General features: G+C 52.9%; 3 protein-coding genes across 3 annotated transcripts; all 3 read left to right on the top strand.

Annotated features, from left to right (window-relative positions):
- Positions 1 to 228: 228 nt before the first annotated feature.
- Positions 229 to 5445, top strand: LOC145540732 (CMRF35-like molecule 6). Its single transcript, XM_081575811.1, has 4 exons — positions 229 to 438; positions 948 to 1277; positions 3133 to 3256; positions 4553 to 5445. The coding sequence occupies exons 1-4, from the start codon at positions 378 to 380 to the stop codon at positions 4698 to 4700; spliced, it is 663 nt and encodes a 220-aa protein (XP_081431937.1). The 5' UTR covers positions 229 to 377; the 3' UTR covers positions 4701 to 5445.
- A 1527-nt stretch (positions 5446 to 6972) lies between these two features.
- Positions 6973 to 11453, top strand: LOC145542679 (CMRF35-like molecule 6). The gene is made up of 6 exons (XM_081582089.1): positions 6973 to 6989; positions 7272 to 7416; positions 7875 to 8052; positions 8542 to 8865; positions 9763 to 9886; positions 11077 to 11453. Exons 1-6 carry the CDS (start codon positions 6973 to 6975, stop codon positions 11195 to 11197), a joined length of 909 nt encoding a protein of 302 aa, XP_081438215.1. The 3' UTR covers positions 11198 to 11453.
- A 3920-nt stretch (positions 11454 to 15373) lies between these two features.
- Positions 15374 to 27707, top strand: CD300LB (CD300 molecule like family member b). Its single transcript, XM_081574848.1, has 4 exons — positions 15374 to 15538; positions 23718 to 24047; positions 25556 to 25643; positions 26318 to 27707. The coding sequence occupies exons 1-4, from the start codon at positions 15499 to 15501 to the stop codon at positions 26481 to 26483; spliced, it is 624 nt and encodes a 207-aa protein (XP_081430974.1). The 5' UTR covers positions 15374 to 15498; the 3' UTR covers positions 26484 to 27707.
- The last annotated feature ends 228 nt before the right edge of the window (positions 27708 to 27935 follow it).

The raw sequence follows: 27935 nt of genomic DNA, 5'->3' as shown, positions 1-27935 counted from the left end.
TTGACCCAGGTGTTGGGGGGCGCGTGCGAGACCCACAGAGGGCAGCTGTGGGCTGAGCAGAGTGGGCCGCTCATCCTCGGAAGGTGACCTCGGACGTCCAGTCACGAGATTGAGAGGAGCCAGGGGTCACCGCTCGGCGTCGCACAGTCCTTCTGCTCCTCACCCCCAGCTTTCTGCACGCGGCTCAGCGCCGCTCACCAGGAGGACTGTGGAGACCAGGGACCGGGCTGGACAAGGAGCAGAGAGGCCCAGAGGAGCAGAAGTGGGGACCGGGAGGGACTCCTCTAGAGGGGACCGGGAGGGACTCCTCTAGAGAGGCCCGACCCTGTCCCTGCCCGGGGCCTGGCGCTGCTGCTGGTGACATCCCTGCTGGAGAAATGACCCCGAGGGGCAGGGCCGGGTGGCTGCCTTCAGCTCTGCTGCTGCTGCAGGTCCCAGGTGAGCGGCTCAGCCCTTCCTGGGGGTGGGGAGGGGGCAGGGCTGGAGGTGGGTGAGCGGGGGACCAGCAGCGGGGTGGGATGGGGGGGAGAAGGTTCCAGAAGGGGCCGTCACTTGTCTCAGCAGCGAGCAGGAGGGTTCAGGGCGCGAAGCAGGTGAGCCTGGTCCACTGTGCTGGTAGGAGGGGGCGCCTGGGATAGTTACACCTCAACGGTCACAGTCAGAGATGACCCCTTGGGGCACCACACACCCACACCCACACCCACATCCACACCCACATCCACACACACACCCTGAGTTTCTCCCATCCTGTGCCCTTCCTGTCTCCACGGAGCCCTCTCCTCTGTGAGGAGTCCCCTCCTTCCCCCGTCGTCCTCCTCTGGGTCTGAAGAAGGGCCTGCCTCCTGCCTTGGCCTCCTCCAGACCTCATGGGCCCCCGAGGGGCCCGCATCCAGGGCTCCCCTGACCCAGACTCACCTGATGGAGCTGGACTCGGTTGTGTTCTCCAGGCTGTTTGTCCCTGAGTGGCCCCCGAAGTGTGACGGGCATCGTGGGGGGATCCCTGAGCTTGGAGTGTCGGTACCAGGAGGCATTCGTGGACAATATCAAATACTGGTGCAAACACCCATGTGTGTCACCGTGGAAAATTGTGGAGACCAGAGAGTCAGAGAGAGAAGTGAGGAGGGGCCGCGTGTCCATCAGAGACCGTCCTGCGAGCCTCACCTTCACAGTGACCTTGGAGAGCCTCAGAGAGGAGGATGCGGGGACGTACGGATGTGGGATCTATGTACCATTTTCAGCTGACCCCACCTTCCAGGTGGAGGTGTCTGTGGTCCCAGGTGAGCCTGTGACGCCAGCTCTAGGGCTGCTGACCTTACCTGGGACCCTGACCCTCAGGAAGGACCTGGAGCGGAAGGTGTCGTGGGGTCGGTGGTCAGGACCCAGGCTCTGAGTGGTCGGCATGCACACGGCACATGTCCACTTCTGGTTCTTCGAGACCTCCTCTGTGTCCACCTCACGCCTGAAGCTCCCTTGGGTGGAAGGGGAGGAGAAGGGGCCCTGAATCTGGGTACCTGCTGCCTTGCTGTCCTTACAAGGGTCAGGTCCACTCTGAAGGTGACCCTGTGTCTCTTCCTGGACCTCTCTGGCCAGCCCTATGGGGCGGGGACCAGCAGGGCCAGCAGAAGACATTGCAGTGTCGTGGAGGGCTGCTGGGGCCCCAGCCTCGCAGGGGTGGTCCTGGGGATCTGCAGCAGCCACGAGACGTGGGAGGCGGAGTCCCGGAGCCCACGTGGGGCTCTGGATGCTTTGGAGGCCCCTCCCCCCTCCAGCCTGGCGTTGCCTCTCCCTCTTCCTCCTGGTACCCGAGGAGGAAGCCCAGAGGAGCCCGTTAGGCAAAGAAGGATGAGGAAATGCGCTCTTAGGAGGTGTTATGGCCCTCAGTAGACCGCCACGTGCTGCAAATAAATCTTTAAACTTTTCTTTCTTTCTCTTTGGCTGTGCTGGGTCTTGGTTGCTGCACGCGGGCCTTCTTTGGTTGCAGCCAGCAGGGGCTACCCTTTATTGTGGCGCTTGGGCTTCTCACTGCAGTGGCTTCTCCTGCTGCGGAGCACTGGCTCTAGAGCCCGGGCTCAGTCGATGTGCACGCCTAGTGGCGTGTGGGATCTTCCCAGACCAGGGATCAAACCCACGTCCCCTGCATTGAAAGGCAGATCCTTTATGTGGGATCTTCCCAGACCAGGGATCGAACCCACGTCCCCTGCATTGAAAGGCAGATCCTTTATGTGGAATCTTCCCAGACCAGGGATCGAACCCATGTCCCCTGCATTGGAAGGCAGATCCTTTACCACTGGACCACCAGGGAAGCCCCAATAAGTCTTCCTTAACAGAAGGCTGCTCTGGCTTCCTAAGAACCCAGTCATGATCCTCTGTCCATATATATGCTTTCTCCCCTTGATTTCTTGTTCTGACATTGTCCCTGGCTCCCCTGAGTTCCTTCCTGTTGCTTCTCTCTCACGAGGGAGGTTTCCTTTGTGTGTTTCTCTTTACAAGAAAGGAACCAAAAGATTACTAGTTCCGCAGGGTGTGTCAGGGAAGGGCTTTGTCCACTTACCTCAGGAGAGGCCACATTTCATGGAGTCCACCAGGTCGATATCTCTCTAGATCTTTCTGGTCACCCCCCCCCCCCCACGGAGAGGACTGTCTGGGGCCCTGGGCCTGGGTGACAGATGACACGTGGTCTCCTGATTCAGCTCAGACTTAGCTGCAGGACTTTTCATCTGAGCTTCGCTCCAGCCACTCCCCTTGCCCGCCACTGTCTGCCCCGTCTCTCTGTGTTAATCCCTAAAGAATACGAGTCACCCCGTTTGTCCCCTGGCAGGGTGGGCCAGGAGGACAGAGGTGTGGCTGTGGCTGGGGGTGAGCTGGAGCCAAGTCCCTCTCCATGCTCTCAGATCCCCAGGGGAGCAGACCCATATGCCTCTGACAGTGCCCACCTGGCCAGGGGGCACCTAGAGAGGGGCAGGGAGGGGGGCCCAGGGTGTTGGTCAGGCCTGGGTGCGGCCATGGGGGTGGTGGACACAGCACATCCATCCAGATGGCGTGAGTGACCTTGACTGTGAGTCAGAGCCACACCGGGATGGAAAGCGGGGACACAGGGGACGAAACGGGGCCTGACTTGTGTTTCTCCCTCAGTCTCTATGACAACCACCAGCCCCGAGAGGTCCACAAGCACCCCGGAGTCTCCCACGAGCCTGCCAGTGCCCACCTGGGGCACCATGTCTGGGCAGGAGGCCCCCGATCCCGGCCAAGCTCATGGGTAAGGGACCCGCATCCCAGGACATCTCACCTGGGTGATTTCTAGGTGAGACCGGGGAGTAATAGGTGAGTCTTCCTTCACCAAGGACCCTAATTTATTCAACAAATTCTGTAACAAGCAGTAAAGGTCCTACTAAGTGCCTGGAGCTCTCGTTGACTTGGGATACAGCAGCAAAGCTCACAGACACAGTCCTGCCCTGACAGAGTCGTGTCCTGAGAGGGGATTCACATAGTGAACAGATCGACACATCAGTCGTAAAAATACACCACCTATTGATGATTGCTTGGAGGAAGATGTTACCTGGGTGAGGGGCCAGCCTGTGTGGCAGGGTGGCGGAGTTCTCTAGTTAAGACACAATGATGAGAGGGCACCTCATTGATTATAGACGCTTGAGTGGAGGCCTGCAGGATCTGGGGAGCCAGGTATGCCGGGGACCTCAGAAATAAGGCACCAGGCACGAGGAGGAACAGGTTGAACAAAAGGCCTCCAGCCCAGGGCAGGGCAGGAAGCAGACGCTCTGGGCGTTGGTGACCCCTCTGTCCCCTGGAGCCCTGGTCATCTGTATCATCTTGCTGAAGAGCCCCGGCCTCTGAGGGTGGAGAGCTGAGGGGGTCACTCTTTCATCAGCCAAGGACTTTTAAGGACTGGAGCTTTGGAGACCCTGGGCAGGTACCGGCTGCTCACTGAATAAGACAGAACAGTCCCTGCGCTCGAGGTAGCTTTGCTCTATTGGCGGCAGACATCAGCCAAGTCTCCCCATTGTTGGGGTCTATACCCTAGACCACAAAACCCCCACATGACGAGGGTGTTAGTTGTTTCAGTCATGTCTGACTTTTTGTGACCCCATGGACTGTAGCCCACCAGGCAAGTCTGTCCATGGGATTCTCCAGGCAGGAATACTGGAGTGGGTTCTCCAGGGGATCTTCCTGACCCAGGGATTGAATCTGGGTCTCTCCTGCATCTCAGGCTGATTCTTTACCCTCTGAGCCACTGGGGAAGCCCCCACGAGGAGGGCTCAGATAGAAACCCTCCTAATGCCCAGGTCCCCCTTGAATCCCTGGTCTCCGTCACATGATTCTCATAGCCACATCCACCCTTATGTCCACACTCCTAAGTCTCAGGGGCAATTCTTGAAGATCGGGGCACAGAAGTCCTTCAGGTGGGGCTGCTTTGTGTCGGGTTGATCCTTGTATAGATTCTTGTAGCCACAGAAACTGGACGCGGGGCAAGAAAGGTGGAGACACCAGGGCCTCCCCTGAGGATGCTGCTCCCTGTCCGTCCCCATGTCCCTCACAGGTCCCTGCTGGGCAGCATCCACTTCCTGCTCCTGGTCTTCCTGAAGGTGCCCCTGCTCCTGGGCATGCTCGGCGCCGTCCTCTGGGTCAGCAGGCCTCTGAGCAGCTCTGCAGACCGGCGGAGTCAGTCCTTTTATGAGAACCAGTAGCTGCACGTTCATCGTGTCCTCTTTGATGATGCAGTCGGACCACTGGATGGAAATGGCCTTCTGACTCATCTGTCCTGTATCACCCTCTAACTCTCTCTCAGAATACTGTGTTTGAGAATGTCCTTCTAGCTTTCTTTCCTTGCCCATGATTCTCTAAAACCAAAAGCATACCTCCTCAATAGGTGCTTCTGGGCTGTAACCACAGATCGACATTGAGTACAGAGCTTCCAGCTCATCCGCAGAGCATCACTCATGCACTGAACTTTCAGGAGCTCTCTCTGCAGTCCTCAATCCCCAGGAGGGTGGGAATCTTGCTTTGGGATCTGTTTTGATGGATCCAGGCAGTTCCATGGTTTCCCACATGATCTGTGCTACCATAATCACCCACCCTCCACAGGTTTCGGATCCACTGTGGGGAATCTTCCAGTTGCTGAGTGTGCTTATTTAATTACACATTCTGAAGCTCAGGAAATAGTAATGCAGAGATCTGATGTTCCACGGGGCCAGAGTGCATGAGACCTGAATCAAAACTGCATTCTTCACGAACCTTCACATGCCGCTGTTCTGTCTAATGGACTGAAGGGCCATGTTGGGCTTCTCCAATTGGTGTCAATTCAGAACAGAATCCAGCATTGCATGGAAAATCAGATTATTCCCTTCCCCATGCCCAGTCAAACTGGTTAGTGTGTTCAGGTCCTTTGTGGATGGCTGGTAGAAGAATAACAGTACAAAATTTATGCAACTATAACAGAATCCTTCCTTCCTCCTGTTCAAAGGTAACTCAAGCCCCACCCTCATCCCATCATTCAAGGCCCGTGGTTATAGACCTGGTTCAAGTTTTTAAATCGATTGAGGGGCCATAAGTGAGTCTTCTAGTCAATAGCTTAGTCTCCACGAATTGTAGAGGCAAAGACCTGGGTAGGCTGCCCACAGTTTCAGTTCAAACTGCATTGTGATGAACTTGCCAGCACCAAAGATCTCTGAAAGGCAAGTTATCATCTGACTCATCTATTTGAAGCAGCCAGGACCTAGGAAATTGCACCCACTTTTCATGCAGCAAGTATATGGAGAGAGGACCAAAGCAGTAACCACTAACCTAGGCATTGCTTCCAATCGTGATTAAACAGAAGAGCTCAGCTTTTGGTGCTCACATTGCAGTTGGTGGACAGAGAAAAATAACAGACACAATAGTACAGGTGTGCAGACATGCAGAAATGTCAAAGTCCACATTGAAGAGTAGCTTGTAGTAATATAAGATAAGAGAAGGTGCTATTGGTGAGACAGTAAGAGGTGAGTCCTATGAGCCTCGTGAAGAGGGTGATACTTAACCAGGTTCAGAAGAAAGTAAAGCAGTGGGCCCTGTGGGCACCTGGAAGAAGAGCCCTCGGGCAAAGGGAACTGCAGGAGCAAACGTCCTGCCTGGGAGCGTTTTAGATGCGGATCTAGGGGAGACCAGAGGGCAGACTCTTGCAGGGTCCAGTGGTGCCATGTTCTCCAAGAATCATGATCCTGTCGTGTTCACCAGCCTGAGAAGACAAAGGAAAACCAGGATCAGAGAGCTTAGTTTCCTGAAAGCAGGGGAGTCCTGAGAGAGGAATTCAGTCATCGATCCACTCGGCAGCCCCTTAGCTGAACTGCCACGGGCTGTGCTGGAAAGACACTGGGGTTCAGGCAAGATGGGGACCCTCCACCCACGGGGCCACAGCCCAGATGGAGACACAAAGAGAGCCCCCAGTCCCAGGAGATAAAACCAAGAGAGGGTGTCAGATGGTCCAGCAGGACACGTAACAGGAGAACCAACCTCAGCTGGGAGGGTCAAGGGAGTTGTACAGTCAAGGGTGTTGGCTGTGGGTCAGGAGGAGGAATAGGGGCCCAGGGGTCTGGATGAGGCCCAATGTGGGGAGAGTGGCAGCCTGGGGGTGGGTCTGGAGTCAGGATGAGGTGGCTGAGTTCTGGGCCTTTGCGTGTTGCCATGGGCTGTGGGAGAGACCTGGTCAGAACACGGGGGCTTCATCTGGAGATGGGCAGGAGTCACTGGGGTGATCCGTGATGGATCAAGCCGAGTGAGCCATCTCTACTGCATGTCTCCAGCGGTGCCCTGGGACCCAGGTCTACTGCCCGTGCCCGGGAAGTGGGGAGAGTCAAGACCGGCGTGGGAGGGATGGGAGAGCCTGGTTTCTGCAGATCAACTTGAGAAGCTGAAAATCATACCCGAGAACAGGGCTGCAGTCCCCCGTAACCCCCATCCCACTGCCCAGGAAGATATGACTTGATGGCCGTGCACGTCATGTGAGCATGCCACGGTGAGCAGGGACGGGCAGTCTGTCTCCTCTCTGTGGGCCGTCCCTCCCTCATCTCTGCACTGTGAAGAGGCCCCTGCTTATCACTGTGGATCCAGGAGAGGCCCCGCAGCCAGTGCCCTCGGGCACCTGCTGTACAACCGCCGCCTCTGTGCCACTGACCGGGGAGGAGGCTCCTCTCTGCTCCCAGGTCCCCAGCTTCTCATCCCTCCACCCAGCGTCTTCTGCTCTGACCTCCTGTCCATTCTCAGTCTCTCTCTGGCTCTCAAAGGGGAGTAGACTCTGTCCAGAGGCGGAGCGTGAAGAAGGGGTCTTGGAAGGTTGGGGACCGCTGTTCTGTGTGTAATGTGGGCAGTGAGGGGCCCAAGACGGGGGAAGCCACAGCCCGAGGGATCCTGGCGGGAAACAGAGCCAAGGTGGGATTTAGGAAGTTGTCTGGGGTCACGGGATGGATTTGCGGGGCAGGAAGAGGACTTTGGGTCCTTGTGGTCGCCTAGAGCTGCAGGTGGGGAGAGAGTGATCCCTTGGTCGCCCCCAGGACCGGGGAGGATGGATGAGCATGACATCCATCCTCGGACTTCCATCCTGACCACAATGAAATGACATTTCGCAGAGGGTGAGGATGTGCCATGGAAGAGGAACCCAGCTGGTCCCTGCTCTGTGGATGGGCGTGTGAGACTGAAAGAGGATCTGCTGTGGGTTGGGTGAGGAGGGGGAAGCCTCCCCGATCGAGGGGCCCTGCACGTGTCCAGTCCCTGCATTTAGAGAAGCTGAGGGCAGCGGGTCCCCGCACTGGACCAGCCGTGTGCCCCTCCCCCTAAGCTTCCTGCCCCCTGCCCCCTGGACCATCTGACCTGACCCGGGAAGGAACCAGGAAGCAGAGAGGCCCAGAGGAGCAGCAGTGAGGACCGGGAGGGACTCCTCTGAGGAGGCTCGACTTTGTCCCAGCCCGGAGCCTGGCGCTGCTGCTGGTGACATCCCTGCTGGAGAAATGACCCCGAGGGGCAGGGCCGGGTGGCTGCCTTCAGCTCTGCTGCTGCTGCAGGTCCCAGGTGAGTGGCTCAGCCCTTCCTGGGGGCGGGGAGGGGGCAGGGCTGGAGGTGGGTGAGTGGGGCAGGGAGGCAGCAAAAGGGACGGAGGGACAAGGTTCCACAAAGGGTGCCACCTGTCTCAGCAGCGAGCAGGAGGGTTCAGGGTGCGAAGCAGGTGAGCCTGATCCACTGTGCTGATAGGAGGGGGTGCCTGGGATGGTCACACCTCAACAGTCACAGTCAGAGATGACCCCTTGGGGCACCACACACACAGACACACTCAGACACACACACACACGGACGTTTTCCCATCCTGGGCTCTTCTGTCTCCGAGGACACCCTCTCCTCTGTGAGGAGGGAGCTCCTCCCCGTCTCCCTCCCCTGGGTCTGAGGAAGGCTCACTTTCTGCCTTGGCCTCCTCCAGACGCCACGGGCCCTTCAGGGACCCGCATCTGGGGTTCTTCTGACCCAGGCCCACCTGATGGAGTTGGATCCGGTTTTGTTTTCCAGGCTGTTTGTCCCTGAGAGGCCCTCACAGAGTGACAGGCTTCGAGGGGAGATCCCTGAATGTGGAGTGTCGGTACCAGCAGGAATTCATAAACAATACCAAATACTGGTGCAAACCCCTATGTTTGTGGATGATTGTGGAGACCAGCGAGTCAGAGAGAGAAGTGAGGAGGGGCCGCGTGTCCATCAGAGACTCTCCTGCAAACCTCACCTTCACAGTGACCTTGGAGAGCCTCAGAGAGGAGGATGCGGGAACGTACTGGTGTGGGATCAAGGTGCCAGTTTCAATTGACCCCACCTTCCAGGTGGAGGTGTCTGTCGTTCCAGGTGAGCATCCTCCACCCTCACTCCAGCACCCGGCTGGTCATCCGGACCCTCAGGAAGGAAGTGGGGCAGAAAGGCTGGGCCAGGATGACCGGGAGGGGTTTGGGCAGCGAGCCGAGACATGGGGGAGTGGGCGTGAGTGGGAGTGTGTTTGCACACATGCACATCTCTGTCTCCAGGTGGAGACATTTATGCACATTCCTGCTTCATGGGCTGGCGGGCATCCTGCTCTGGGATCCAGGCTGCCTGCTCTCCTCACAAGGGCACGTCCACTCTCAAGGGGCCTGTGTCTCTTTCTGGCCTGTGCAGGGTCCTGCCTACGGGGGGCTCACTCTCACAAGACCCCACTGCACATGGGCTGGCCATGACCCCGGGGCCCTGAGGACCTGAGATGGGCCCCCCCCGAGCCCAGGGGTGGTACCTGCTCCAGAGCCCACACCTGAGCTGGGCTTCTCCACCATGATCCCTGCTTCCAATACACACCCTGCCCTTGTGCTTGCCCAGAGGCCACCAGTGACCCTACAGTGTTCTGGAAGGACCTCCTGGGGTTCTGGGGGCTTCTCTTATAACCTCAAGGAAAGAGCAAGAAGGTGTCCCCAACCTGAGTGGGGCTCCCTCTGTCGCCCTGGGGGACTTCCTCCTGCCCTGCCGGGCTAAGCCTATTTCTCCCTCTTTTTCTCCACTCTGCATCTGATCGTGCCCATCTGGCCAAGGTACATCTGGAGTGGGAGCGTGGGTCCAGGGTGCTGGTCAGGCCTGGGTGTGGCCATAGGGGGTGATGGACATTTCATACCTGTCCAGACAGCCTGAGTGACCTTGGCTGTGTGAGTCACAGCCACACGGGGACGGGGTGTGGGGACCAAGGGATGAAATGGAGCCTGCCTTGTGGTTCTCCCTCAGCCCCTGCTACAGCCACCAGTCCTGAGATGTCCACAGGCATCCCAGGGTCTCCCACGATCCTGCCAGTGTCCACCTGGAGCACCGCATCTGGTCAGGAGACCCCCGATCCCAGCCAACCTCCTCGGTAAGGGGCCCATGTCCCAGGACATCGGCACCCGGGTGGTTTCTCCTCTGGGTGAGGGGACAGGTTGGGGACTGAGGTCTCCTGTCTCCGGGCCCCTCGTTTGTTCCCACACCTGACTGTGAAGGTCCTACTAAGTGCCTGGTGCTCTGCTGCAGATGCAGGTAAGACCAGCCAGGCAGGACCTGGCTCTGATGAAAGTTGTGCTGTAAGGGGGAAGTCACGCCCTGGACCAGTCCACACAGAGTTCCTATGTAAATATGGTGGTTTGTGATGAGTACTATGGAGAGATATCGGTCACTGGGGTTCGGCGAGAGTGTGTGTGGGAAGGTGATTAGATTTACTATTTAATACATGACAATCACAGAGGCCTGGATGAATCATTTGAGGGGAGACCTGCAGGATTTGGGGAGCCTGGCATTCAGGTTTCTGCAGAAATAAGGCTCCAGGTAGAGAGAAAAGTGAGTGCAAATGTCCCATAAAAGGAGGCTTCGGGACCCGGTCCAGGGCAGAGCAGGTGGCAGAAACTCTGGTCATCACTGGCCCCTGCACTGTGGCCCCTGACCCCCACGAGCCCTGGTCAGACGTGTCATCCTGTCGAAGAACCCCAGCCTCCAGGAGTGGAGAGAGCTTAGGAATCATTCTTTCATTCATCCATCAACTACTACTGTCACTTGTTTTTTTAACTTTCACCATATGACTTTTTTTAAATTTAATTTTTATTTCATACTAGACTATACTGCAGATGTTTAAGGGCTGATCTTCAGAGGTATCAGGCTGGTACGAGTTTCTCCCTGTGAATAAAACAAACAGTTTCTTCCTTCATGGAAAACGCTGTTTATAGGAGAGGAGACAACAAACAAATAACCCCACGACTGATTACTGTACCCCAGATAGGGTAACCCCACATGCGGAGGGCCTTGGAGGAAATCCTCCTCCTGCCCAGATCCTGCTGGCATTCCTGGTCTCCCTCACGTAATTCTCATGCCACATCCACCCTCATGCTCACAGTCCTAATTCTCAGGGGGAATTGTTAAGCAGAGAGACGGGGAGTAGAGGTCCTCAGGGAGGGGCTGCCCTGTCCAGGGGTGATCATCATGTGGATTGTCATGGCCTCAGCTCTGGGGGCCGGGGGTGGACAGCCCAGGGCCTCTCTCTAAGGATGCTGTTCACTGTCCCCGCGTCCCCTACAGGCCCCTGCTGGGCAGCGCCCACTTCCTGCTCCTGGTCTTCCTGAAGGTGCCCCTGCTCCTGGCCATGCTCGGCGCCGTCCTCTGGGTCCACAGGCCCTTGAGAAGCTCTGAGAACCGGTGACATGTTGCTATGACTGCCCAGGGTCACAGTCCCCTCTGGTGGATGGAAATGACTTCTGACCAATAAATTCAGGGCCAGTGTTTCTCTTAGAACACTCGGCAAAGCTTTGGGAAAATTTTTTTCTTGCAATGTATCATACAAACAAGAGAATATACCTCATAAATGCCTACTCTTTAAACCAGGAATACTCTATAACACTTGAGTGTATATCTTGCAGCTTAAGTAATAAACATCGTTATAACATCTGAAGCCCTAAGTTCCTCCTTTAACTCTGGATTTTACATTCCCCATCTCCTTTCTTCATGGTTTACCATATATACACATGTGATTTTCCAGAGTGTGTATGTGTATGTATGTGTATATATATGTATATGTGTGTGTATATATGTATATATGTGTGTGTGTGTGTATATATATGTATATATGTGTGTGTATATATATGTTTGTCAACCCAGCATCTTCGTGGTCAATTTAATTTAATGTTTGTTTTACATTGGAGTAGAGTTGATTTACAATGTTGTGTTAGTTTTAGGTGTACAGCAAAGTCATTCTGTTATACATACATATACATATATCCATTTTTTAGATTCTTCTCCCATAGAGGTTTCCCAGAGTATTGACGAGAGGTCCCTGTGTAGGGCCCTTGTTGATTTTATCTATTTTATTCAATATATATAGTAGTACGTATATGTTAACCTCAAACTCCTAATTCATCCTCCCTCTAAGTATTCATATATTTTTAAGTCCCCAAGATTACTTTATTTTCATTTTTTCCAGGTATGTTTAGATATAATTGATATAGAGCATTGTGTAAGTTTAAGGTGTAAATGCATTGATTTGATACATTTACATATCAGAAAAACCATTACCACAGCACTGCCAGCTAACATCTCCATAGTGTCACATAATTATCAATATTTCACCGTGTGTGTACACCATGTCTTCATCTCTTCATCTGCTGTGAGACATTTCAGTTTGTTTCCATATCTCGGTTATTGCTGTGAACATGAGGCTTGTGGGGTGTACCTCGTGGCTCAGCTGGTAAAGAATCTGCCTGCAATGTGGGAGACCTGAGTTTGATCCCTGGGTTGGGAAGATCCCCTGGAGAAGGGAACAGCTACCCACTCCAGTATGTTGACCTGGAGAACTCCATGGACTGTATAGTCCGTGGGGTTGCGAAGAGTCAGACATGACTGAGCAACTTTCACTTTTGGCATTGAAAGCGTGGAATCCTACCCAGTGGATCCCCAGGGAAGTCCCTGCCATTGGTTTTAATGTTTGTAGAATGTTTCCTTATGGATATCTTTCCATTCCCAGCTTATTGTGACGAGAACTGGATTTTTATATAATGCTTTGCATGTTGTTGTTCAGTTGCCCGGTCGTGTTCAACTCTTTATGACTCCGTTGACTGCAGCACACTAGGCCTCCTTGTCCCTCACCATCTCCCAGCATTCACCCAAGTAGTTCATGTCCATTGAATCGGTGATGCCATCCAACCATCTCATCCTCTATCACCCATTTCTGCCTTCTATCTTGCCCAGCATCAGGGTCTTTTCCAATGAGTCGGCTCTTCACATCAGGTGGCCAGAGTACTGGAGTTCCACTTCAGCCATCAGTCCTTCCAATGAGCATTCAGGGCAGTGTGGTTTCTCTCCTTTTATTACATTACCGTGATGACTATATGATTTGGGCGGGGGGGCATGCCATGCCACTTGTGGGATCTTAATTTCCTGATCACAGATTGAACCTGAGCCCTGGCAGTGAAAGCAAAAGCACCAAGTCCTAACCATTGGATCACCAGTTCAGTTCAGTTCAGTCACTCAGTCGTGTCTGACTCTTTGTGACCCCATGGACCACAGTACACCAGGCTTCCCTGTCCATTACCAACCCCTGGAGTTTACTCAAACTCATGTCCATTGAGTCGGTGATGCCATCCAACCATCTCATCCTCTGTCGTCCCCTTCTCCTCCCACCCCCAATCCTACCCAGCATTAGGGTCTTTTCCAATGAGTCAACCCTTTGCATGAGGTGGCCAAAGTATTGGAGTTTCAGCTTCAACGTCAGTCCTTCCAATGAACACCCAGGACTGATCTCCTTTAGGTTGGACTGGTTGGATCTCCTTGCAGTCCAAGGGATTCTCAAGAGTCTTCTCCAACACCACAGTTGAAAAGCATCAATTCTTCAGCGCTCAGCTTTCTTTACAGTCCAACTCTCACATCCATACACTTCAGTTCAGTTCAGTCGCTCAGTCATGTCCAATTTTTGCGACCCCATGACCTCTCTGTCCATAACCAACTCCCGGAGTTTACCCAAACCCATGTCCATCGAGTCAGTGATGCCATCCAACCATCTCATCCTCTGTCGTCCCCTTCACCTCCTGCCCCCAATCCTTCCCAGCATTAGGGTCTTTTCCAATGAGTCAACTCTTCGCATGAGGTGGCCAAAGTATTGGAATTTCAGCTTCAACATCAGTGCTTCCAATGAACACCCAGGACTGATCTCCTTTAGGATGGACTGGTTGGATCTCCTTGCAGTCCAAGGGACTCTCAAGAGTCTTCTCCAACACCACAGTTCAAAAGCATCAATTCTGTGGTGCTCAGCTTTCTTCACCGTCCAACTCTCACATCCATACATGACTACTGGAAAAACCAAAGCTTTCACTAGACTGACCTTTGTTGGCAAAGTAATGTCTCTGCCTTTTAATATGCTGTCTAGGTTGGTCATAACTTTTCTTCCAAGGAGCAAGCGTCTTTTAATTTCATGGCTGCAGTCACCATCTGCAGTGATTTTGGAGCCCCCCAAAAATAAAATCTGTCACTGTTTCCACTGTTTACCCATCTATTTGCCATGAAGTGATGAGACCGGATGCCATGATCTTAGCTTTCTGAATGCTGAGTTTTAAGCCAACTTTTTCACTCTCTCTCACTTTCATCAAGAGGCTCCTTAGTTCTTCTTCGTTTTCTTCCATAAGAGTAGTGTCATCTGCATATCTGAGGGAACTCCCTAAATTTTTTATAATAGCAACAAACTTGCTCCACCTTCCCAGAGAAGTGAAGATAGTGGGGCAGTGAACTGGCCTGATTCTGAGAAAACCTGGGGGAGACTCATATCCCAAACCTTTTCCTACTTCTCATCATTTTCTTGGTGCCCATAGCGCCCTGGTACATGACTAAGGTCCTCTTACTTCTCCCAGCCCTTCTGAATGTGTGCTGAGCTACCAAACCACAGGACTTCCAGGGACAGCTCCCCCCTCCAATTTGGCTCCAGACACCTGGGAAGAAATACCCTCACCTGCCTCTCAGAACCGCTCTTGAAGAGTTTTACTCCTGGGTTATATATATTGTGATCTGAATTAAATGATGTCTGGTTAAGATTAGAATTTGTCCTATTATTAGTGAGGAAACCCAGTCCACTGGCTTCTTCTTAGCCTCTTGTCTTGGGCTTTTTTGGCTACACCCTGTGGCTTACAGGACCTTAGTGGAAGCAGGGATGGAACCCAAGCCCCCTGCAGTGGGAGCACAGTCTTAACCCCTGGACCACCAGGGAAGCCCCCATCCTGGGCTTATTTTAATCCTACTCTTCATTTAGTGTCTGAAGCCTTGCCCAGGATACTAATAAGGACGCACTGTGATAACCGTATCCCAGAACTCTGTTTTTTGAACTTCTCATACATTTCCTCATTAAATTCTCATAACAACTCTTATTAGTCCATTTTACAGATATAAACACTGAGGCTCAGAAAGATTAAGTTGTCCATAGTTATACGGCTTGTATGTGGTGTTCATGGGGTTAGAGCCCGGGTTTGTTTTATTCATAGCCAGCACTTTTATGCGCTTGGCTGTAACACCTGGACAGAGGCATCAGCAGGCGTGCCAAGTACGGACACCTGACATGCGAGTTGGAGAGTTTCCTGCTGCTGGGACCCATTGCTGTCATGGAGAATCATTTCTGGAGTTGGCACTCAGACCCAAGGCCCGGTAGGTCAGATACCTGCTCCTCTGACCCTTCTGCAGACACAGGCCCCCTTTCTCCCCTGCACGGCTCCCTAGCTTCCTCTTTCTTATCTACTCTCACGCCCTGGGACCCAGCCCTGCCAAGAAACAGCACTGCATATGCTGAATAATTAAAAGCAGGAAACACTCACTCTATAAAAGGAAGTGAATGAGTAAGAAACTCAGAGGCGGTCTGGACGGGCAGAGGGCACGAGCCTGCCTGAGCTCAGAGCTTTGAGAGTCAGCTGGCACCTGGGCGTGCTTCCCCGTTTGTAAGTCAGCGGGGAGGGGAGCCCCAGAGGCAAGACCATGTGGCTGCCCCCAGCTCTGCTGCTCCTCAGTCTCCCAGGTGAGTGGGCTGGGGCACTACAGGGGGTAAGGGGGTGGAGGGTCTGTCCCAGATATGTGTGTATGCTAAGTCGCTGAGTCATGTCCAACTCTCTGCTACCCAATGGACTGTATCCCACCAGGCTCCTCTGTCCCTGGGGTTCTCCAGGCAAGAATAGTGGAGTGGGTTGCCATGCCCTCCTCCAGAGGATCTTCCCAACCCAGGATTCGAATCCACATCTCTTGCATCTCCTGCCTTGGCAGGTGGGTTCTTTGCCACTGTGCCACCTGAGAAGCCCTTGTCCCAGGTACAAGGAAGAATATCTTGGGGAAATGAGAGTGACTTTGTTAATTCATCCAGCGAAAGCTCACTAGGTTCCTCTTTGTACCAGGCAGGCATCTGGCCCTGAGGAAGGGAAAGGAGAAATAGGACTGACCATTAAAAAGAGGAGCTGGGAGTTCCCTGGCGGTCCAGCGGTTAGGACTCTGCACTTTCACTGCTGAGGGCCCGAGTTCAATCCCTGGTCAGGGAACTAAGTTCCCATGAGCCGAGCAGAACAGGCTCGTGGCAACCATCCATCTGATGAGCCTGGGAGAATGTGAGGATCAGCTCTCCAAGTGGAGAAGAGGGACCAGTGTTGCTTGGAGTGGCAACTGCATGCCAAGTGTTGGAGTCTTGAGAAAGATGCTGGGTTCATGCAGAGGGAGCTCTGAATTCTCAGAGAGCCTTGGGGTGTCTGGTTGGAACTGAGACTGGGAGCGCCACAGACAGGACTCTGAAGGGCCTGGGATACCCTGCTCAGGAACTGAGGCTTTCAAAGAGGAAACTGCTGGGTGACGGGAGGGGCTTCTCTTCTATGGAAATCCACTGCCCTAGCATCCAGGAAACCGTGTGGAAGCTTGCACAATGTAGGCAGTAGGTGTGGGTCACAAGTCCTCTCTCTCCAGGCCTGGGGACTGACCATGTGACACTCACAGACCACTCCGTAGAGGGACCACAGGAAAGAGCACGGCCAAGGAGTCCAGAGAGCCGAGTTTTGGTCCATTGTTGGATTTCCGGTCCCTTGTCGGATTTCCGGTGGGATGGGAGTCCTTGAGCCCTTTCCAGCTCTAATTATGTAGGACTCTACCATTCAGATGGTAGGGCTGTGGGCATCACCGAATTCTCACTGCCATTGTTGATAATACTGATGCTGAAGAAGCCTTCTGATGATACCTGTGGATGGGTTGTGAGGGATTGGCTTGTCTGTGATGGTCATGTTCATTTACAGTGACCCCAGATGGCCCAGACTCCCAAAGAATGGCCACTCAGAATGTCTGCATCTCCCCCTGGGCTCCAGCTTTCCATCTGAGTTCCAAGCCTACCCCTCCATCTCCTCTTTCTCTTAATCTCAATGTCCAGGCCAAGGAGAAGGGCGTGGGTGGACTGTGTTGGGATCACATGCTCTTACACGCATGCACACAATACACTCACCCAATGGGGTTGAGCATACATACCTATGGAATCACATGGCAGTTCACGTCCATATTCTCACACTCTCATGATACACACACACACACTCATATAGACACACAGATAACAGGGACACAGAATAACACAGGGACACAGAATAACGCACACTCTTGCACAGCCACACACACACTCACACAGGCTGATCGGTGGCTTGGGGGGAGGGCTGGCCTTGAGAGAGGGGATGGGTCCCTTCTCTTCCAATTCTGAATGAACTTGGGCATGAAGTTAGTCAAGGATGTAAAAAAAAAGCCAGTTGGTCAAGTTTTCACCTCTAGACACCATCAGCCACCCTGGATTTCCTCTGTGAAAGGCAGGAGAGAAAGTAGACACGGTGAAGTCACAATGATCTAGCTTCTGGTTGGACATTCATCTGCTTGATTACCTGACCCCCAACAACCCCAAGAATGAAAAAAGGGATTTCTGTTCTCCAAAGAGCAAAGTGTTGCAAGAATAGCCAGGGGCCCAGATCTGCGCCCCAGAAACTATTTCTCTTACCTTGGGCTGGCATGATGTCTGGGGAACACCAGCCCAGACCCCCAGCCTCGTAAGTGCAAAGTAAGACAGGATGAAACTCCATTGCACAACACACGTTCCTCGGGACCTCTGCTCTGAGCTCCCGTTGGGTGAGTTTGCCTCATTTTTATGTGTCATTTGTCACTTGCTATCAGCCTAGAAGTGGAGATTAACCGCGATCTCGATTTTGAGACAAGACCGTTCACCTAAGAATTTCGCACAGAGGGCAAGCTTTCCTGAAAGATTGACATGAAAAAGAAAGTTCATATCTCAAATCCACGAAAGCAAAAAAAATTTGAAATTCAAACAGCCAGGCTCCTCTGGACATGAAGTTCTCCAGGCAAGAATACCAGATTGGGTAGCCCCTCCCTTCTCCTGGGGATCTTCTCAATAGACGCAGGGATTAAACCTGGGTCCCCCACATTGTAGGCAGATTGTTTACCATCTGAACCATCAGGGAAGCCCCAAACAGGCTTAGGCTTTAAAAACCCATCAGTTATGTTTCTCAGAGTTCTGCTCCCAGGTCAACAGTACCGTCATGTCATTTTTCTCTCTTCCTTCAGACCAATTCTTGGGGGAATTCCCTGGAGGTCTGGTAGTTAGGACTTCTTGCTTTCACTGCTGGGGCCCGGGGGTTCAATCCCTGGTCAGGAACTAAGATCCTGCAAGCTGCAGTAGCATGGCCAAAAAACAAAAACTAAAAACAACAATGACAAAAAACTCTTGAAAATACACATAGGTCTAATGAACAGTTTATTATCCCTCATAATCTCTGTTTATAAAAACCTCTGATGTATTTTTAAAAATCAAGCCCCATCACATTATGAGTGCTTGACCATTCTGTTAAATTACCAAGGCTAGGGTGGATAGCATTTCTGTTTCCAAGTATCCACACCTGTTTTCTGCTATTTATGATCACCAGCAGATAGAATCTGTATTGATTGTGCTTTTACTTCCTACTATAGCTGTGTTATTTATTTTTAAGGGGGAAAAATGACCCTTTCTGCTGACTCTTACATTAGATTTTAATTTACATCAGTTTCTGTCTTTTTAGCAATTCTTCTCCTAATTGACTCCTTTTTAATGAAAAAAACTGTTGCTTTATCAGTTAATTATGTTTTTGAAGATTTTGACAAAATAGAAATGTGTGACTTAGAAAGTCAAATTTCCCCTCAAGATCCTCAAACTCAACACTAACCACTTATTTTCCCCTACGCATGTGCTATCAAAAAACCAAGGAAGTGGAATCACACACACTCTGTCAGGCAACTTGTTTTAACTTGATAGCAATATATCTGGGACGTCTTTCCCATCATTGATTTGTCTTTTCTTTTAACATGTATTTAGTTATTTGTTTGCACTGGGTATTAGCTGCAGCATGTGGGATCTAGTTCCCTGATCTGGGATTGAATCTGGGCCACCTGCATTAGGAGTGGGGAATCAGCCACTGGACCACCAGCGAAGTCCCTGTCTTTTTCTTTGAACCATGTGTCGGATAGATCACAATCTATTAGCCCAGTTTCCCACTGGTGGCATTTGGGTTTGTTTCCAGTGTTCACTGTTTGGTTAGCAATGCAGCTAGCATCCTTACACTTCATTTCTCATTGGTGTAGAAGCTATAGTTGATCCTAGACTCGGATGATTCTGTCTGAGATCATAACAACTAGCTTCTTTTCAAAACTAATCACAAACTTCAAGGGTACCAGCCAGGATCCAGACACTGTGTAAGTCACAGGGGCTGGGGATGGGAAGAGAGAGAAAAAACAAACACAAGATCTCTGCTCCTTGGAACAGAGCGTCCTAGCAGGGGAAGCAGAGAGAGAGAGACTGCTAAGGATGCTAAAACACCAGTGCAGCATTCAGCTTCCTGTAAAGGGCTGTGGAGCAGTGGGGGGAAGCGGAGGAAGGCTGCAGAGAAGGCTTAACCTTGAAGGAGACCTGGAGAATGATCAGGAGACAGGCAGGGCTGGAGGCAGGGGTTTCTAGCTGGAAGGAAGGAGAAGGGCAGTGACACAGCCTCTTAGCAGGCAGCGTCAGAGTCAGGGAAAGAGGAAAGTGGGGGTGGGCAGAGGGGGAGGCAGGGAGCCACAGGAAGTGGCAGTGGGCAGAGAACTGGGATCAAGACTGTAAAAGGCCTAACTACCAAACTGAGACATTTTAAAAAACTTTATTTTGTATTGGAGCAGAGCAGATTAACAGTGTTGTGACAGCTTCATGTGAACAGAGAAGGGACTCAGCCACACACACACATGTGTCCATTTTCTCCCAAACTCTCCTCCCATCCAGGCTGCCCCGTAACGTGGAGCAGAGTTCATTGTGCTGTACAGCAGGTCTTCGGTTATCCATCTTAAGTATAGCAAACTCAGGCATTCAAAGTCATTCCGAGGCAGTGGGAAGTGGCTGCAGGAGAGGTCCTGAAAGATTTTAAGTGCTCATGGCAAGTGTCATTGAGGAGGATCTGGGGACCATTTTGGTACAAAACTCCAGTGGCGATGTGCAGAGGAGACAGGAGGAGGGGTGCAGTGGGGCTAGGAAACCCCGCCGGGTGCTGCTGCTGTGACCCAGGCAGCAGAGCAGGGTTGTGGCTGGACTACCGCTGATGGGGCAACTCCTGAATGTTGAGGGTTGCACACATCCCCAAGAAGAACCTGCAAGGTGGAAAGTAGCTAGCCAGTTTACAAATACAGAAGCAAGGCTCAGAGATGAAGCAACTTAAAGTTTCCCAACTAGTCTGTGGCCGACAGGTCTTTCTGGGTCCAAAGCTCAGTCTCTTTCTAGCATGTCAGGCTGTCCCCGTGGACCTTGGCGGCAGAGGAAACAAGACAATCATTTGGACAAGCATTTTTGAAGTGTGCTGTGCTCAGTCGCTCAATCCTGTCTGATTCTTGGCGACCCTGTGGACTGTAGCCCGCCAGGCTCCTCTGTCCATGGGATCTCCCAGGCAAGACTACTGGAGCGGGTTGCTAATTTCTTCTCCAGAGGTCTTCCCAGCCCAGGGATCAAACCCGAGTCTCCTGCATTGGCAGGTGGATTCTTTCCCACTGAGCCACCAGGGAAGCCCCCGTTTTTGAGGGAGAGTTGACTAATTGGTTACCTGTTAGTTGTGGAGGGGGAGGGAGACCACAGGGCAGTGAAGGTGCCAGGTTCTCCAGTTAGATGTTGCTCGTGGTGGTGCTGGTTTTAAGAGAGAGTAGCATTAGTTCTTGCTGATTGAACGCTACACGACTTTCTTATAACCGAAAGCAGGGTCAGGCTGCTCGCTGCTCAAAAGCCGTTAAAGACACCAGATTGGTGGAAAGTTGACTTTAGTTTGGATGCCAGCAACAGGGCTAGGTGGGTGCTGGGCACGGACGCCTGTCAACAGGCTGACTCCCCTCCCACGGACAGTCAAGAGGCCAGAGCTCTTATAGACGGCGGGAGGGGGCTCCATGCAGAAACAGCACAGTCAGCTCTGAGCGTCATCTTGAAGTTGGTCATCAGTGGTCTGACCAGCATCATCATATTATTTTAAGTACAGTTAGTCTTCAGTTCCAGGGTCGATTTGTTCCCATTTCCCTGAGGCCAGTTCTTGGAATTGCGGCAGCTTCTGTCATGGCTATCATCTGGTCATCTATAACTAACTTTTCCACCTGGCAAGGGGCTCATCTCTGTAAGGCTGTTCACAGAGCACGGCTCAGAATACTATCTATAGCCCTCGGGAAGGAACTAACAGTCTCTGACTATGCTTAAGGATGACATCGCTGTCATTTGGTCTCTTCTGTTTTTCTTGGCTTCTGCGTTTTCTCACTTCTCTAATGAAACTTATTCATGGGCTACAGTTTTTCCACAGACAAAAGGCAGGCAGAGGACATGGGGGTGGGGGGCAGGGACCATAGGGTTCTGCCCCACTTCACTGTGGCTGCTGTGACAAGCCTCGGGGCTTGAAATCACACAAACTAATTTTCTTACGGTTCTGAAGGTCAGAAGTCCAAAATGGTCTCACTGGCTTACACTCAGGGGGTCAACAAAGTTTCATTCCTTCTAGATGCCCTACAGAAGAACCTGTTTGCTCACCCTTCCCAATTTCTAGAAGCTTCCCACATTCCTTGGATTGAGAGTCCTTTCTCTGTCTTCAAATCTCTGATGCTGATGTTAACTCTCCTTCAGGTCTTTCACTTTTTTTTTTTCTTTTTTGACCACGTGGCTTGCGGGAATCTGTGTTCCCTGACCAGGGATTGAACCCAGGGCTGCAGTGGAAGTGTGGAGTCCTGACCGCTGGACCGCCTGGGAAGTCCTTTCCCTTTTCACGTCTAAGGACCCTTGTGATTACATCGGACTCAGCTGGATAATCCGGGATAAGCTTGCCATCTTGAGAGCCTTACTTCAGTCTGTGAATTCCCTTTGCCATATTCATGAGTCCTGGGAATTAGGATGTGTGTTTAGTCTCTCAGAAGTGTCTGACTCTTTGTGACCCCATGGACTGTAGGCCGCCAGGTTCCTCTGCCCATGGAATTTTCCAGACAAGATTATTGGAGTGGGTTGCCATTTCCTGCTCCAGGGGATCTTTCTGGCCCAGGAATCAAACTCGCGTCTCTTTCATCGCCTGCATTGCAGGCGGATTCTTTGCCACAGAACCATAGGGGAAGCCCAGGATGTGAGCATCTTGGGAAGGAGTTCTCCCAAGAGGGAGAACTTATTCTGCTGCCATAAGTGCAAACCCCAAGTAACTAAAATAGTTTCAGGGAGAAGGTCTTAGGTGTGAGAGGTGACTCCTGGTGCAACGGGCCTGACTCCCTCCTTCCTGCACAGAGCCCAGCCCTCGCCCTGGCCCTGGGGCTCTGGGGCCATGAGATGGTCCAGAGAGGCTTCCTGGGAGCTTCTCTTGGCATACTGCCCCGTGGTCAATGCACAAATGATCCTGGCCAAGGACAGATGATCTGTGTATCTGAACACAGTGAGTTTAACCATTCAGTCCACAGAAAAGCAGACTGTCTAATTCCACTCCCAGCAGACCCTTGCTGGTTCATCCACGCCAACCCTCCACAAGAGAGGGGAAGTGTTGAAGGAGAGTGAGCCCGGATGGAAGAAGCAATGCATTCAGTTCTGTGACTGTCAGGACGTCTCTTGTGGTCCAGGCTTTCTGCGCTTGCACTACTGTGGCCCAGGTTCAGTCCCTGGTCGGGGAAATGAGATCCCCAAAGCTGTGTGACGCAGTTCCCCTCAAAAGTATCATAGCTCTGTAACTATTGTCTCTGGGAAAGAGATATCCAGTGTATTTGTAAGCGGTAGGCTGGGGCCAGGACTTCCCAGGTGGCACTAGTGGTAAAGAATCTGCCTGCAATGCAGGAGACGTAAGAGATGTAGCTTCCATCCCTGGGTCGGAACGATTCCTTGGAGGAGGGCATGGCAACCCACTCCAGTATTCTTGTCTGGAGAATCCCATGGACAGAGGAGCTTGGCAGGCTACAGTCCATGGAGTCACAAAGAGTCGGACATGACTGAAGTGACTTAGCACGCACACAGGCAGGCTGGGGCCAAGGGGAGAGTTGGGGCTACAAACATGGATTTGGGAATCATCAGCATATCGGCAAGAACTGAAACCAAAGGAATGGAGAGTCACTTTTGGGGAGCGTGATACAGTGAGACAAGATAAAGGCTGGAGGGGGGGACCTTGGTTCCTCCTCAGGAGAGCTGGCTCAGACTGGGGGCACCTCTTCCCACCTCGGTGCCCAGTGACGTCACATGGATAGCCTGAAGTCAGCCATGGGAATATTTACACTCTGGAAATTGGAAAGCACTCCAAACCGGAGATTACTTTTACCCCCGAGGACGGGTTGTTAGGTATTTACCAACACAGCACCACTGTTGACACCAAGATTTAAAGAGGAAGGGAGAGAAGAGAACCCATAGAGGCCTTGGGGACCGGGTGGCTGGAGAAGAGGAGGAGCTGGCTGAGAACAGTGTTGAGAGTACTCGGAAAGATAGTGCCAGAAAAGCAGATGCGGTGAGCAGGTGTAGGGACACGGGGACCAAAGAGACCAAGGCAGCTGGTGGGGAGGAGAAGGACGGAGGAGAAGGTGGACTTGAGGCATCAGCTGGGGGGTTCTGGGAAGGCCAGGCACCCTGGTGCAATCTCGGACATCAGTCTGGTCCAGCTCGGAACGGCAGGAGCTGGATTCTGGATTCTGTTTTCCAGGCTGTTTGTCCATCCGAGGCCCAGGGTCCGTGTGGGGTCAGGAGCAGGAGTCGGTGAGCGTGCAGTGTCGCTACGATTCCGGATGGGAGACCCATAAGAAGTGGTGGTGCCGGGGAGCACGGTGGGCTTCATGCTGGATCCTCGTGCAAACCCAGGGATCAGAGCGAGAAGAGAAAGCAGACCGTGTGTCCATCAAGGACAATCAGAGAAACCACTCGTTCACAGTGACCATGCAGGAGCTCAGGCAGGACGACGCAGACACTTACTGGTGTGGGATTGAGAAGCCTGGAACCGACCTGGGGACGCAAATTAAAGTGACTGTTCTTCCAAGTAAGAGCTCCTTTACGCTCCGGGGCCCTGGTGCTCAGGACTGGAAGACTTAAGTCCCCACCCCTCCCCGAGGGCAGGAGAGAAAGGACAGAGTGTCTGAGAGCCGGTGTGAGCGAGAGCAAGGGACAGATGGATGGGGAGGAAGGGGGAGAGACCAAGGCAGAGCATCACTTCCCAGCCTGGCTGCCCACCGCATCCCCGAGGTCTCTCCGAGGTCCCTGCAGTGATGTCCCAGAGCATCACTCTAGGAAGTGGCCAACCTCTGGTCATTACACAGAGGGGCACAGAGGGATATCTGGGGTGACCCAGTGCATCCCAGCGCTGAACCCCAGGAACCCGGCCAACCCAGGGTGCTCTGGGGCCTCTGTTTTCTGGAGACCAGGCTCCTCACATACATCGTCTCCATAGTTTCTCATAATGAGATATGTATCTCCTTCATCACTGTCACTGTTCACTATTTCACCGGAAGGGGTCCTCTTATCCACCAGCCTTCTGGAATCCCCCTCGATCATTTCCATGCCAGTAACCAGATGCCCTGTTTCCAGAACTGTCTGTTCTTGAGTCCTGTTTGCTTGGGCACTATTGAGCAGAAAGGACCAGGGATTCCCATCACCTTTAACCAAAAAGTTCCACTTGTGGTGTGATTTTTCTCTCTCCCCAGAATAAAATGCAGCGCTTAGTTTTATTTCATTTTCTTTTGAATTCTTTTTTAATCGGAATGTAATTTTTTTTTCCATCTTAAAAATTTATTTCTTTTTGAAGTACAGTTGATTTGTGGAAGTGTTAGTTGTTCAGTCATGCCCAATTCTGCAACCCCATGGACTGTAGCCCGCCAGGTTCCTCTGCCCTTGGGATTCTCCAGGCAAGAATATGGGAGTGGGTAGCCGTGCCCTCCTCCAGGGGATCTTCCCAACCCAGGGATCAAACTCCATAGTTGATTTACAATGCTGTGTTAATTTCCACTGTACAGCAAAGGGATTCAGTTAGTCATATATTAATATATACATTCTTTTTCTTCTTTTAAATTTCTAATTGGAGGATAATTGCTTTACAATGTTGCATTGGTTTCTTCTGTACAGTGAAGTAAATCAGCCATATGCATACAAGTATCCCTTCCCTTCTGAATCTCCTTCCCCACCTCACCCCCTCTTCCCACCCTGCTAGGTCATCACAGAGCACCCAGCTGAGCTCCCGGGGCTACACAGCAGCTTCCCACTAGCTATCTGTTTTACACGTGGAGGATGGGACGAACTGGAAGACTGGGATTGACATATTTAATTTTATTCCTTTTGGCCACACCTGGAAACAAGGGGGGAGATGACTGTGTATTGTGGTCCAGGTGACTTGGTAGGAAGGGGAGAAACCAGAGGGGCTGCAGCCAGAGAGAGGAAGCCCCTGGACCAGGGGAAGGGGGTCTCCTGCGAGGGCTGAGCGCGGTGGGGCACGGCGAGGGGAGCACGCACCCCGGGTCTGTGCTGATGACCTGGAGCGACTTCGCCTGTGTGTAGGGGAAGCTGCTCTGACCATAACGGGAAGCCAGGTCTCCAGGACGAGGACCACCAGCCATCCAGCCGCGCCCTCCCGCCCCCACAGCAGGTGAGTAGCTGTGGTCCTTTCTCCTGCCCTGACCTGCGGCCTCTCCTGTGGGGCCACCGACCCTCATGCAGTCAGTCACCTGATCCTGGAGCCCACCGCGGGCAGAGCCAAGGTCCCAAGCCCAGCCACTGTGCCCCTCCACCCAGGCCCCTCCTCATCCTCTATCTTCCCATTCGAACCCCGGCCAGATGTCTGCTGTGCAGACTCCTCCTCTATAAGCATCCCTGCTGGAGGGGAGGTCGCGGGTTCTCTGCCCAATCAACAAAACAGCACGGATAACCTAGTGGATGCTGAGGGAGACGAGACACAAACCTTCAGGCTTCAGGGAGGGTGGTTTAGCAACCTGGAGCTGGCGGTCGTGGGAGCCGTCAGCACAGAGCCAGCCTGCCGTGGGTGACCGGCAGGAGCGTCTCCTGGGATGAGATGCACTTCAGGCAAAGGTGAAATTGGACAGGGAAGTGGGCGGGGTACGGAGCGAAACCCCAAAGCTGAGCTATTCCTAGGAGCCCTCAGGACTGAGCCACTAAGCAGGTCCCTGGGAGTCTTCTGACAGGGCTGCTGAGCCCAGGGTCACAGGCTTTGCTCCCTGCAAGGCTCCCTGGAGTCCAATTTCTGGGGGGGATGGGCATGGCGGGGCCCGGGGCTCTGACTGCTCTGCGCGCCCCCTCTCCCAGGACCCACCACGTGCTCCTGGTGTTCCTGAAGGTGCCCTTCTTGATCGGCTTGGTCGGTGCTGTGCTCTGGTTGGAGGAACCTCAGAGGGACCCTGCGGAGCAGCAGGGACAGCCCATCTATGCGAACTTGTCCTCTGAGCTTCTGACCAAAGACACCCCCGTTTAGACGGACGGATGAGCGGAGCCTTCCAACACCGCACCCCACTTTCAGAGGAAACACGGCTGTGGGAGAAACACCCTGGAGTCACAGGAGGCAGGGGCGAGGCTGGGGCCCTGGGGGGGGTGCGGGGGCAGGCACCCACCCCACCCTGCCCGGCTCAGGGCCCCTGCTTCTGATGTGCGGTCCCCACCTGCAGGGCCAGCATCTTGTTCCTGCTTCTCCGGGTTGCAAGTGCCCTGCCTGGACCCACACTTGGGGTTCTGGGTTCACAGTTGGGAGCTGGTGGGCTGGAGCCCCAGTTCAGACCATCGTGTCCCCACTGCTGGAAGAACTGGAGCGCATGGCTGGGGTCCAAAGTCCAGAGAGAAGCCACAGGGGTGCAGGGGAGAGGGCAGGGGGGCCTCCTTCCTGAGACCGGCTCAGTGTGCGCCCTGACTGGGCTTCCGATATATGGGATTTTGTAGTCTTTTTTCCTTAAGCTAGTCAAGCTGGGTTTTTTTTTTTTTATTTGTTTATTTTTTAATTGAAGGATAATTGCTTTACAGAATTTTGTTGTTTTCTGTCAAACATCAACATGAATCTCAAGCTGGGTTTTGATGGCTCGTGACCATCACTTGACTTGATGCACTTGTGCGCGCGCGCGCACACACACACACACACACACACACATTCTAAGGAGGGTGATTCTGTGGAGAGGGCTGGTTGTGGACCAGGTTGACATCCCTCTGCCCAGGGAGGACGCTGCTCTGTGTCCAGGGAGCTGAGGAGGGGCCCTGGTGCGGGCCTTTCTCTTCCTCCTTCATCCTCTCCCTCCCCGCTCTGTTCTGGCTCCCCAAGCTCCCTGCCCCCCATCTCTCAGGGGCTGGGCTCCCTGGGGGCCGAGACTTGGGAGCCCGGCCTTCACTTCCTCCCCTCAGCAGGACTGCTGGGGTCTCCATGGGGCTGCTGGGCCTCAGAAACTACCTCCAGTTCAGGGAGGGTGGTGTAACAGTTACCTGAGGGAAAGGGTGGTGTCTCTTTTAAACAACGTGTGCACCAGGTTAATTAAAGTTGTCTGAGGGAAATCTTGTTGCCTCAGTGACGTAATGTCCTTCGGGGACTTCCCTGCTGACTCAGCGGTTAGAACTCTGAGTTTCCACTGCGGGGACTGTGGGTCTGATCCCTGGTTGGGAAACTAGGATCCCACATGCTGTGTGGCTCAAAAGTAAAAAAAAAAAAAAAAAAAAAAAAGTCCTATTCTTTAAAATCATCTTAATAATTTATAATGTCTGAGGGAAAGTCGCCTCTTTGAAGCACCTCACATCCGTCAAGGATGCTCTGGGATTCGGTCTCTTTGTATCACTCCGGTCACAGTCCTCACACCAACGGCAGCCTCACTTCACTGAGGAGAAACAGTTCCACCTGAGATGTGTCCCTCCACACCTACACAGGCACGCACGCATATAGACACACGTTTGG

This window comes from Giraffa tippelskirchi, chromosome 3 (assembly GCF_054371585.1).
Source record: "Giraffa tippelskirchi isolate mGirTip1 chromosome 3, T2T-mGirTip1v1.2.pri, whole genome shotgun sequence".
Classification (NCBI taxonomy): Eukaryota; Metazoa; Chordata; class Mammalia; order Artiodactyla; family Giraffidae; genus Giraffa; species Giraffa tippelskirchi.
Note: the sequence above shows the minus strand (reverse complement) of the source record. Positions and strands in the feature narration are given on the sequence as shown.